Below are 12922 nucleotides of genomic sequence, written 5' to 3'. Positions count from 1 at the left end.
GAAGGGTCGAGGCCCCACCGCCTCCCCCCGGCCGGGCTGCGCTGCCCCTGAGGGGCTCGCCCCGGCCGCGGGGCCCGGCCCGGCGCGGGGCTGCGCGGGCGGCGCCGCCGCTCCCGCCCGCCGCCCAGGTAAGCGGCGCCCCGCGGGGGGCGGCCAATGGCGCGGCCCGGCCGGCGGCGCTAGCCAATGGGAGCGCGCCTGGCGGCGGCCCCATGGAAATGTGCCTGGTGGGGACCAATGGGGCGCGGCCGGGCCGCGGGCGGCGCTTTATCAGCTGCCGGGGCCGGCGGCGGCCGCCCGTCCCTCAGCCCTCCCTCCCTCCATCTCTCCTCTATCCCTCTCTCTCTCTCTCTCTCTCTCTCTCTTTCTCTCCCCCTCCCTCCCTCCATCCATCCTTCCGCCGCGTCGCGCAGCATGGCCGGGCTGGGCGGCGGCCCCGCCGCTTTCGGGCGCTGCACGCACGCCGTGGTGCGGGCGCTGCCCGAGTCGCTGTGCCGGCAGGCGCTGCGCAGCGCGGCGGGCCCCGAGGTGGACTTCGCCCGCGCGGAGCGGGAGCACCAGCTGTACGTGGGCGTGCTGCGGGGCAAGCTGGGGCTGCAGGTGCTGGAGCTGCCGGCCGACGAGAGCCTCCCCGACTGCGTCTTCGTGGAGGACGCGGCTGTGGTCTGTGAGGAGACGGCGCTCCTCACCCGCCCGGGCGCGCCCAGCCGCAGGAAGGAGGTACGGTGCGGTGCGGGGCCGTAGGGGCCGGGCCGGGGCCGGGGGGAGCGCTGTCCCCGCCGTGCAGGTGGGCTCGGGGCGGCCGCGCCGTCGGGCGTGTCCCCGGGCCCGCCCCGCAACCCCGGCGGCAGCGGGGCGGGGGGTGGCGGCGGCAGGGATCGCTGACGGAGCAGCAGCGCTCCTCAGCGGGACCGGTCCTTGCCCGGCCTCCCGCTGCCGCCCCGGCTGGCAGCGCCTGGTGCCGCGGAGCCCTGCCGCGGAGGGGGTTTGTCGGGGAGCGGTTGTGCTCCTGCTCCTGGAAATAAGTGGACGGTGTAAACTGTGACACATCCTTTCTGGGGGAGCGGGCTCTCGCTCCGTGCGGAGTTGCCCGGCTCGGTGCTGCGAGGTGGATCGCTGGTCGCCTGTGCAGGTTTGTGTCCGTGCTGCAGCACTACTCCATCCAAACCCCGGGTTTATTACGCGCTCAACTTGCGCTCTGTTCCAGGCAGTGGGTTACTGATACCTGCAGCAACTGCACCCGCTGGCCTGTGTGCAAGGGCTGGTGTTTGCCTTGTGAACTCGGTGTCAGCCTGAATGTCCTTGAACCTGATGCTGCCTTCCCTGTGCAGCCACTGCGGGCCCTGTGGGCTAGAGGTACCTGGATGTCCAGGGGACACAGGTTGCCTTGTTGGAGAGGTGTGAAGGATGCACAGCCGCAGGAGCCTTACTTTAGATATTCTTAGGACTTTTTTAACACGGTCAGCCCATTCATAAACTAGTTCATCAGAGAGTACATGCATCGAAGTGCCACCCAGTTATCTCATTCTCAATGAGTTGTGAGTAGCAAATTAAACAAACCTTACCCTGTTCGAAGCTGCAAAACTGCTACACTGGCAACCTGCCTTCCTGTAAGCATGTTTTAACATAACCATCTTCTTGTCTCTTCCAGTTCCCATCTTCTCTGTGGTACCATAGCTCATCTTGTGATCCACAAGCACATACTGCTGTGCCTGTGGGACAGGGCCAGGCCACTGGCTGTAGTGTAGCAGTAACTGCTCTTGGCCACCGAGTGCAATGGATGTCTTCACTTGGTACTTTTGATATAGTACCCTTCTTTCAGCAATTACAAAGTTTACTTGAATTTTGCCCACCAGCGTAACAGGTTGAGAAACTGCACACATCTTGTACGTGTGCACTTCCTTGCGCGTACGCATGTGTATTTAGTCTTTGAAGCACGTTTGAATGCTCTTAAAGGTGACAGCACCAGAGTAAAGTGTGTTTGCCTCATGCTACTCTCAGAAGCAGCTGTTTCTCAGCCAGAGTCCAAGTGAGTTTTTGGTGGTCCTTCCCATTACTCACTGGTATGTAGCTATGTGACTCCTGCTGCCATTTGCACAATTACCCCTGTAGGAGAACAGATTTACTTCTTTCCATGGGTGACTTGTCCAGGCAGTCTTGAATCAAGAAAAGGGAAAAAGCTTTGAAGCATAATTTGAACCTTATTAGTTTTCTTGAATGATGGAGCAATCCCTCCCCTGAGTTTTCTGTGAAGTAAAGAAGAAAAAATAATTGAACAAGCATCCTCTTAAAGCTATAACAATGCATGACACTGCAGTGTAGTGCTTGTCTGAATGTGTAACTCTTAATTATTTACAACAGTTCTTCCTCCTGGGGACATCATTACAGCAGTGCTTTGCAGAGAGGGGGAGAAGATGCTTGTTTCTGTGGGATGCTTGTCTGCTCCTGGTCCCTCTTCCCTCTGAGACATTCCCTGGGGCAGCCTCCCCTCCTTGGCACAGTGTCTGTGAGTCAGTTGTGTTTAGCTAGTGAGCCTGCTTTGAGTAGTGACCAGGATGAAAACAGTAAGATGGTCAGGGCTTTAAAAAGCAGAAATGCATAGCTGACTACTTTGCCCAGAGCTTTGCATGCCTTGGTGGAGGGCTTGGCGTATGTCTTAGACATCTTGGCAAATATCTATGATAACCTTGGTTTCACAAAGAGCCCCCAAGAAGCAGCAGTGTTTCTTGTAGCTTCATGAGAGCTTCTCTATTCTTGCTTCTGGTTCCAGAGGTACTGGCTGCAGGTGCTCGGGCAGTCTGGGCACTGAGGTCTGCGGCCACCCTGAGCTGAGGGAGCCCAGCGCCTGGTCCTGACCCTGCTGTTCATCCTGGTGGGTGGTTGTGGGCAGCCTCCCAAGCTCTTTTTGGAGGATTGTGTGCAGTTGCTGAATTCCCCATTGAGATAGTTCCTGGAGGCTGGTGGCAAGTGAAGCTGCTGCAGGGACTGACCTAGCATCTGTGCTGTTAAATGTTTTTATCAGTGACCTGGAGGAGATGGGGGCATCTGTATTGAGCTGTGAACAGCCCCAAACCAAGGCAAGGGGTCAAGGGTGAGAGACAACACTCCTGAGGTCTGGGCTGCTGTTCAGAGAGACCTTGCCAGGCTGAAGAAAGGGGCTGACCCATGGGAACCTCATGGAGTTGAACAGGGACAAGTGCAAAGTCCTGCCTCAGGGAAGGAAGGATCCCTAGGTGGGACTGAGTGGGTGGGGGACAGGTCTGTGGAAGAACCCCTGTGGGGGGTCCGGTGGGGCAGCACAGTGGCCATGAGCCAGCAGCATGTCCCTGTGGTAAAGAAGGCCAGTAGGATCCTGGGCTGTATTAAAAGAGCAGAACCAGCAAACTGAGGGAAGTGATTACCCTCTCTGCATGGCACTGGCAGACTGTGTCTTGTCAAGAACATGGAGCCAGAATGTTCAGTTGTGTGACAGGAGGGCAGGAGACAACAGACATAGATTGACGCATGAGGCTTTAATGGGGTATAAGGAGAAAGCTTTTCAGTGGGGACAGCCAAGCAGTGGAACAAGGACCTGAAGAAGCTGTGCAGTTGTTATCCTTGGAGGTTTTCAAGACCCAGCTGGATAAAGCCCTGAGCAGCCTGGGTTGTTCTCACAGGTGGCCTTGCCTTGAGTGGAGGTTGGCCTAGAAACTGCCTGAGGTCCCCTCCAACCTGAATTATTCTGAGAGCATGAAACCAGTTGTATGTTAGGATGCATGGAGTTGGGCATTTGTCAGCTGAACTGCCATGAAGTCTTCACTGTCGAGACAGCAGTCATTAAATCTGGATTGCTCCTGGTCTGATGGATCCACTGGTAGAAAATCAGAAGGATGAAGCCCTGTGAAACCAGTTTCTTCATGCTACTTCTGAAAGACTGCACTTCTACCTCAGCTGGTATGAAAGTGAACAAGGGCTGTTGTAGTGCATTTGTCATTCGTAAGGTCAACTGGGTGACAGAGTGGATACAGTCCATGTACAGCACCAGTTTCTCATAGTGCCATCTCTTATTCTTTTTATGTAACGTAATCACAAACCCATGAATATTTTAGCAGTACAGTTGGTGTACGCTTGACTTAACCTAGTTAATGTAAAGCCTAACTCCTGAGCATGCACTCCTGACTGGAGCCTCCCTGTAAGGCAGGACTCAGTGAGGCTTGTCTTGCTGCTCTCTTCATTGTTTAATGGACTTCTGTACAGAGCAGGCAGGAGCAGTGGAGGAAGGAAGGGATGAGGGAAACAGGGTTATAGGGTGCCATTTCTGCAAAGAATTAATACAGAAGACTTGTGTCCAGGAAACCTGCCAAGAGGCATATGGTAGGTCAGGCTCTGAAGCCTGATCAGATCAGTGAAAGCTGAAGGGCACAAGGGGCTGCCAAGGCGCATCCCAAAGACAACAGCCTGCTTGAATACACAGCTGAAGCAGTAGTGTTTCAGGTGTGTTGTGCCTCCTGATAAACTGTCTGCCAGATGCATGAACTGAGCAGCACTGTCTCCATCTCCCCTGTTTCATGCTACTGAAAACCCATAATGCAATATTTAAGAACTGATGCAGTGTGTTCTTTCACTGACTAGACTCCTTATTAGGAAGGCTTGTCATCAATTACTGTAACACTGTATGCAGTAGGCAAATTTCTGCAGTAGTTTGTAATAGCATTGATTGAGCTTTCAGGCTTTATAGATACTATTGCTTACCCCTCCAGAACCATTGGATTCTTTACTGGTTGTCTGTCTGGAACAAAACAAAATAAAATCTGGGCTTATGACTGTTCTTGCTCCAAGTTATTGTAGTGAGAAAAAAGAGTTGAATTAAATTTGGTGATGTTCAGTCAGTACTGGGAAAGAGCCCAGTATTTTTTTAGTAAAGTAGAAAAATTAGTCATGCATTTAATGATTTGTTTGCAAGAGTCAGACTTATTTCAAGGCATTATGTTTCTGTGTTATCAACTTCTGAACTTATTTGAAAATTCATAGTTTCTGAGGAGTTTTGGATTTGGCAGAAAGGTAAAGGCTTTTGAAGTAAGCCAGAGGTAGATTGCTAATGTGGATAAGCTGATGTTTTGTTTAGCTGTGTGCAGTCACCAGTGTGCTTAATGTTCAAGTTGAGTAACTCCAATGGAAATGTTGTGATCACTGATCAGATTGTCAGTTCCAGCACCTTTTGTTCCAGCAGTATGTTCTCAATTGTTTATTCCTCTAGTATAAACTCTTCACGTCACCTTCTGAACACAACAGGGTTAGTTGCTGAGAAGAGCCCTCATCAGCACATTGCTTTTACTGCCCAAGTTGTCTTAATGTGCTTGGGATAGCACAAAACAACATTTCCACCATTTCTGTGCTTATGCAGACAGATGGAAACCCAAAAGCTCAGCAGAATGCACCCACAATGACCTGACCTCTTCTCAGCTGCTGCGTAGGGAAGGGAGAATAGCTGGTGCTGGGAAAAATGCTTCAGGAGCTGCTGCAGAAAAGATTGATGTAGTTCCTTCCTTGACTGTCAAGAGGAAACTTTCACCCAAGAGTATTGTTATTCCCTACTCCCCCAAGACCCACCTGGGACAACTTGTGAGACTGCATTCCTGTGGTGTGGGAGGACAGACGGTCCTTTAGTGGTACGGACAGGGGATGAGCAGCAAGGAAGTATGTTTGGCAAATCCCATCCTCTCAAGAAGCATTGGGGAAGCTGCCTCGTTGCCTTTTGAGCATCTCTGGGTACTTCTTCCCAAATCTGCTTGCTGAGTGGCAGGGTCTTGTCCACAGCAGTGCTTCTGCAGAGCTTCCAGCCATGCTGGGCCAGGTAACCTATTCTTCAGTGCTGAGCACCCTCAGCTGTCACCCTCCTCCCACCCTGTACAGCTTCTGCAGGGCTGTGCAGCCATATGAGAGCTAGAGCTTGCACCCTGTGCTGGGTTGCAGTCCCAGCTGCAGCTTACTGCTTGCAGGAATGATTCTCGGACCAGTTGGTGGAGCCTTCTGAGAAAATAGAAGGCAAAAGAGTTTAGTAAGTTATGTATGTATTGCACAGATGCAGGTAATACTACATAGCTACTGCTAGATGCTAGACACTTCCTCCACTCCTTCTGTAGACCTAGACAGTTGTGTAGGATAATGATGTCTATTGCAAAGTAATAGAAAAGCTAGGCTCAGGAGAAACAGATTCAAGGCTCTGCTAGCTCCTAAGCTTAATTAGGTTATGGAGGTTTATTTTTATAGTACATGCTAGTAGAAAAGAACCTGTATTTGCTGACTAATCACTTAAACCAGCATCTCTCTGCACAACTGGCAAAGATCTGTCTCATTTCTGTGGAGGGTTAGCACTTGCTGATCACTAGAGAGGCAAGAGATGAAACATTTTATTAACACTTTAAATAATTCATAGTTCTCTATACTGTCATAACAAATTGTGGAGGTCATGTATATTTGCAGTGACCCCTTTGCATGTCCTTATTGTGCTTTACCCTTGCTTGATGTTACAGACTAACTTTGGTGTTCTGCCTAGAAAGCTTATGATAGAAAGCATAGAGGTTACCACTGTGTCATTGCTTAGTGCTTAAAACAGCAAGTGAGTAAACATGGACAAAAACTTTACACGAAGGCTGACAAAAATTAGGAATGGCACTAGGTACCTTTGCACCCCATTGTCAGATTGTTTTTTCTCGAATACCCTTCCCATTCTGCACTGAGCTATACATATTTGCCTTTAGCCTATCCTTTTCACCATCTCCTCGGTCTAACTTCAAAATTAAAGCATGCAAGATATTGTCAGTGTGTTTCCAGTTATACTGAAAAAAAGTTGAGAAGTACCAGTCAGACTTCAGATAAGATGTATACCTGAGTTTTAAAGTGGGTTTTGGTTGTCTTTTGCAGAGCATATACTTGGCAGAACCAAATGTAATGATGTTCCACAAAGTGTATCACTCGGAGAATTTCTCCACAAGAGAATGGGTGATGCCCATCAGAAGGCAACAAAGTAACTCTCCTCAGAATCTGCATCAATATATTTCATTAGCTTTCACTTTCATTGTTTCCATATTAGCATATAAATTAACTGAAAAGCACCCAGTAGAGGAGAAAAGCTTCTTAAACAGTACTTAAGTTTGCTCTTAAACAGTATTGAGAAGTTAAAAAAACAATCCTTTGGACAGTATCAGGTAGACCTGTATCAGGAGCCTATATAATGATATTATCAGTAGACATGAGAAAGGATGTTTTAGCCTCTTAAAAGCAGACTATTTCAAAAGCAGTCTGATTTGTTTCTGTGGCTCTGCCCCTTCCATCTGCTTTGCAGTTTGGGTGCTGCCTCATGGTTAGGGTAGATGGTTCTTTGGTCTCGAAGTTCATGGCTGATGTCATCCCTATTAATGTAGGGTTAGAGCTACACTTTGGGCAAACTGGCTATACCAAGAACTCTATTTTATCGTTTTCAATTTTGCTTCTGTGATCACAGATTTAATGAAAATTTTAGGAAGTAGCTTCTAGTCAGATCAATATAAGGGAACTGTATTCATTGTAATTGGTTTCTATCTATAGCACTGTAAAACAATCTTTGAGGACAGTCTAGGAGCAACTTGGGTTTCACGCTTTTCTAGCAGAGGCAATATTTAGACCTCATTGTTAAATTGTGATGTCAAGTTTCTCAGGAATATCCAAGTTGCTGACCAGAAGATTAAACAAAGGCAGAACCCAAATTAAATGCCTGTTTTTTAATCTCCTGTGGACACTGATTATTATTGTGCAAGCCTGATGTCAGCTTTTGTACCTTGTTAATCACTGTTCCTTTAGCTGTGATAAATAGCCCTTGGTGAGCTTACGGTTCAGTGCAAATGCTAAGTGCTTAAAGGTTCCAAATAACTGTAAGCATTTCCTCAAAAAAGTGAAAAGAGCCTTTTCCGCTGCTCTGAGTTATACATATGGCTTGGAGCTACCCTGCTCCTTCCCCAAGAGGTTTCTGCTCAGACTTTAAAATTGAACCTAAATCTCTTTCTTTTGTGACTGCCTCATTTAAAAGCATTGTAAAAAAGTTTACCACAGTCACTGCTGGAATTTTGGTTTTGGGATTCAAAGGTGGGTTTGTTACATACCCAGTGTAGGTTGCCTGATATTTTTCTTAATCCTATGTTCCCTACACTCTGCAAACCTGCAACACCCTACACTCCCTGCAAAAGAGAGGGTTGGCGTGCAGACCGCAGTGCTGCCTTGCTCATCGTGGGATCTGACAGCATCTCCAGAGAGTGGCGGAGCAGAGTGTGTGACGCAGAAGAGCTCCTGCATGCTCTGCTTCTGCCTGTTGGCCTCTGAGATGCTCCAGCATGGAGAGCAAAGTCCCCAGCTGAGGTTTCCTGTGCTGTACCAATGGCACAAGCAGCAGCTGCTCCCAGCGCTGTGCCAGGACACACATACACACAGAAGAAGCATGCATCTTCATTTTCCCTCCTAGGCCTCCCACATACTTCCACTTGCAAATTTACCTCCAGTCCCATGTCTCTCCACCTGGGCCCCTCTTCTGCCCTCCATGTCTTCAAATTGGCCTTCTATAGCACCTGTGTATTGGTCCCCTGAGCGAGGGTCCTGGTGTGCCCTGCCTGCCATGCTCCTGTGCAGAGCGTGGGCTGCAGCGCTGCACGGCTGTACTGTACTTCCCATGGGAAGAATGGGAGCTGGGGTGGCACCTCCACTGGCAGGGCAAACCTCTGACTGCACCTCTGCAGGGCTGTGCTGTGGTCAAGGGTAGGTGCAACTGTTTGCTGTCAATAGTGTGTGGACGTGTCTGTCTGTCAAGTCATTAAAGTTCTCAAAACTTGATTAATTTCCCTTTCCACTGAACTCTTCAGTAACTAATGCATTATAGGTTTGTATAGTGGTGTAGTATTTCCTCTGAGCAGTGTGATGCCAGGTCTTTTAGCCAGTATGGAGCTTTTGTTATAAAGCACTCTGCCTTGAGACAAGATGTACAATGCTCCTTTCAACGTCCTTTACTTTCTAGAAAGAGACATGTCTTATGTTTTTACATGATGTTGTTTGTCTAGCTATGTATATAACCCAGTGGAACAGATATTCCTTAATCTTTTATTCCCATTACCCTTTAAGTGTTTGTATTTCTTTGCAGGCCCTTCTGGAGTTGACTTTATAAGAACAGTACTTTCCACATTCTGGTGCCAAGTTCATTGTGTTCACTTGTTGCTTGATGCTGCATCTTGCCAAGCTTCTTCCAGTTCTAGGGTCCTGATTATTTTGTACAAAACTCCTAATGTTGCATATAAACCAGTGTGATTCCCTTGATGCTATTTCAAGAACATGAGTCTCAGCTCTGGCAGTGGACAGGCTGGTTCATTGTAAAACATACTTGCTGCTGATGTAGAAACATAAATGTGGCAGAGGCAAAACCTCTCGTTTGTTACTATTTCTCCCAAACCCACACTTGATCAACAAGGCCAGCTGTGTCCTTAAACTCGTTGCCTCCAGTTGTCCTTGTTGTGAGGTGACCAGGGCATGCAAGTTTTCAACAAGCATGACTAGTCTAAACACTGACTTTTTATTAAAATAAACACATACAGACTTTAATTTCTACCACTATTACTGGTTATTCTTCCCTTGCTGGTTTCTCTGGAGTGACTCTGGAACAGGTATTCATCCTCCACTGCAGACACAGCATGACTTCCCTGAGGGTGCTGTGGAAGGTGACCATATAGCAAGCTTTAATTTGCAATACTCCAATCATACTGAGTATTTTGCGAGCTCACCAGCTCAGATTAGCCAAGGCAAACAGTGTCTATGCTTCTGTGCTGTTCAGTTTTCAAAGAATTTCTTGTCTTTGTCAGAAGTCTCCTGGATCAAAAATGTAGACCTGATTATTAAATGTCTGACCTGAAACACAAGTCACCTATACAAAGAATCTTCATGGCTTGTGAGTTATCCCATACAGACACCTGTGTAGAAGTCACTGCTTATGACAGGCTTGTAGAGATTGGTGGCTGCAGAGAATGTGTTCCTACCAAGAAAGAAATTACTGTCAGTAATTACTGATTATTAATTGCTTTTAAAAAAAACCCTGTTTTTTTTAAGGAGCATATGTCTAATCAATCACGTTCATGGCGGAGAGCTTCAGTCTTGGTATTAGATCTGGGCAGTCACAGTTCTAGGGAAAAGATAAATGATGTGCCTGCAGCACCTTCTTGCTGCCTCTTTTATAGCAGTATTAGGAATTTTTCTTTCAGGGAAAATTAAGTGTTTTATAGTTGAGTCATATCTTGGATTCATCCAAGGCCACTGATCACATACAAGTCAGCTGACCACACTGTAATGTGCCATTTTTCTGTCATTTTTAGTCAATAGCAAAACCAAACAATTATTTCAAAAACAGCTTGTTCAGGACTTGCAGAACTCATTTTCATTTCAGTAGAGATTCAGTATTTGGCACTACCTTTAAAAAAATAATCGTGGTAATTTGTTTCTGGAAGGTTTATGTACGTTAATAGTAAAGGAACTGGCTATCCATGTCTGTCTCTGGATGCCGACCGAAGTTCTATGGCAAGATGAAATCGTCTGTCTCAGCTCAGTCCCAGCTGGCCACTGAAGCAAACTGAAACAAGACTGCCACATAATTGGACACTATTGGCAGTGTTGTGATTGATTTTGGATTTCTTTCTTCATTTTCTGAAGCTTAATGTAAGAGCTGTCAGGGACGCCGAATCCCATACCTCATAGAAAGGGTGATCTTACATGACAAGAATCCTGCTTGTGCATGTGTCTCTGAACTTCAGTCTGGTCAATGTCCTTTGTGTCACAGACCAGCAGCCATGAAGATGGTCATCTCCATGCAAACCCAAACTAGAAAGGCAAGTGTTTTAGAGATGGAGCTAGTTTTTGGCCTGCTGTCCAGAAATAGCAAGCTATGTTTTTTAAAATACTTTAAATGTTTAGCAGTAAGCTCCAGACCATGCCTCTCTGTAAAGGTGAGAGACATTTACCAGTCCTGCAGGAGTTAATTTTGCAAACAGTACAAGTGCTTTAGAGAGTTTCACCTACCCAGATGGCTGAGCATGCCTGTCATCACTGTGCTTAAAAGTGGTGAATCTCAAGTATCTCATGTTCTAGCACTGTACAGAGGAGAGGTGGTGTGGCTGTTCCTAGTGACTAGGTGTTCACTGAAGTTCAATGCACTAGTTCATGGCTTGGTATCTGTTACAAGCCTCTGATGGGAAGACTGGTGCCTGTGCTGGTGAAGTGTGGTAGCAAGGGCTGAAGTGAGCAGTGCTGTTGAGAGGCAGATAGAAACAATAGATACTGGTGGAGGATGATATGGATTGGATACTGTATTTTTCCAGCAAACACTGAAGTCCTCTACAAGTTTCCTGTTTTTTTTCTCAAAGTGAAATGAGGTTACTCATGTAGCCATGTGTATTCAGAAACTTTGAAATGTGGTGCTTTCCTGGAGTAGAGGATGTTAGAGGAGGAGAAGGTGGTACAGGGTTGATAGACCCTCTTCCATATTCCTAGCTGCAGCAGCTCAAAATGTGTGCAAAGAACAACCGGTTTTAGTGTAGTTTCTAGCAGTAATCGGGCAAATACTACCCTGCTGTTGGCCTTACTGATCTTTATCCAGTAATTCTTGATCCTTTTGACTGATCTGCACTGCTTTTAAGGAAGAAAACTGTCTGAAAGGTAAAACCCCACCAATGTAGGAAAAGTAGTCAGGGCAGAAACTGAGATAGAAGAGACATGCTGTCAAAGCTGGTATGAAGAAGAGGAGAGGGAGATGACCAGACTATGTAGAGGAGAGCCTTTGTCAGCACTTTAAGCATCGTGCTGGATGCCACATCTTCACTGACCCCAGTCCATATGAAAATGGAGCTTCAGTAGTGCCATACAGCAATCTCTTATTTTTATGACCCTCAAAGTGTTTCTGTTAATCTTCTTGTTCTGAGATGTGACCTTATTGCCACACAGTAAAACAACCAGCTTGCCTTGACCACAAGGGCTCTTGGGTTATGACAGTCCCTTCTATATGACCATTTCCAAAGCTCCTTTAAATGCTGTATGCCTCTGGTATTGCTGAAAGGCCATTTTTTTGACTAGGCTTAAATTGATTATTCATCTGGACCTGAAATGCTGTGTGAGGTTCTGGTTACCCATCCTGGAAATGCAGCGTAAGCAGAAAAGGTAGGGGTGGACGAGAAGACCTTGCTGCAGTGTAGGACTGCTTCTGCATGAAGTGACGCTAATTAGATAAATGCCTACAGCTCAAAGTTATTTTGGGGCGGGGAGAAATAGGAGACCTCTACTATATTTCAAGTAGTACAGAGAAAATGAACTGAGAATGATAGTATGAAACTTGATGACATCCAGAGAAATACCCAGGCAGCAAATTCAAGCAGAAGGAAGTACTTTGTCATGCAACGTAGAACTGAACTGTCAGATTCATTGCCAGGATGTTGTGGGGGCCAAAAGTACAGCTGGGCATCAACTAATGAAAGAGAGATCCATCAATAGCTGTTTAACACTTTGATCCAGATGCAATATCTGGCTTTGGGAATATGTACACTGCCTCTTACAATAAGCTGGGGAAAATATACTGGAGACAGCAGCACTCTATACTTGTCCTCTTTCTGTTGTTCTTTCCTTAAGCTGCCAGTACCAACTGCTGTTGGAGTCAGGCTACTTGGATATAGAGGTCTCTGTGACCCACTTAAGCTGTTCATGTATTATGAATAAGCTGTAATACTGATAGCTGTTTAGCAGACTCATAATGAGTCACTTGCTGTGATACTGAAGGTCATGAGTTGTCCAAGGACTGCCGTTTGGGAGGCAGCTGACCTGCTTTAACCTTGCAGAGATCTTGCCTGTGTTTCTGTCCCACCAGGCAAGGGGAACCTGTGTTCAGGCTTAA

General features: G+C 47.1%; 1 protein-coding gene across 1 annotated transcript in view; it reads left to right on the top strand.

Moving 5' to 3' along the window:
* The first annotated feature begins 300 nt into the window (after positions 1-300).
* The window catches only part of DDAH1 (dimethylarginine dimethylaminohydrolase 1), a 59362-nt gene continuing 46740 nt past the window's right edge, over positions 301-12922 (top strand). The window contains exon 1 of the mRNA XM_074876427.1: positions 301-720. Within this exon, the coding sequence (XP_074732528.1) occupies positions 415-720 (306 nt within the window). The 5' untranslated portion in view covers positions 301-414. The remainder of the gene's footprint in view (positions 721-12922) is intronic.

The sequence above is a fragment of the Strix uralensis genome, chromosome 8 (assembly GCF_047716275.1).
Source record: "Strix uralensis isolate ZFMK-TIS-50842 chromosome 8, bStrUra1, whole genome shotgun sequence".
Taxonomy (NCBI): domain Eukaryota; kingdom Metazoa; phylum Chordata; class Aves; order Strigiformes; family Strigidae; genus Strix; species Strix uralensis.
The sequence above is the reverse complement of the archived record's forward strand: the minus strand, read 5'-3'. Positions and strand labels throughout refer to the sequence as shown.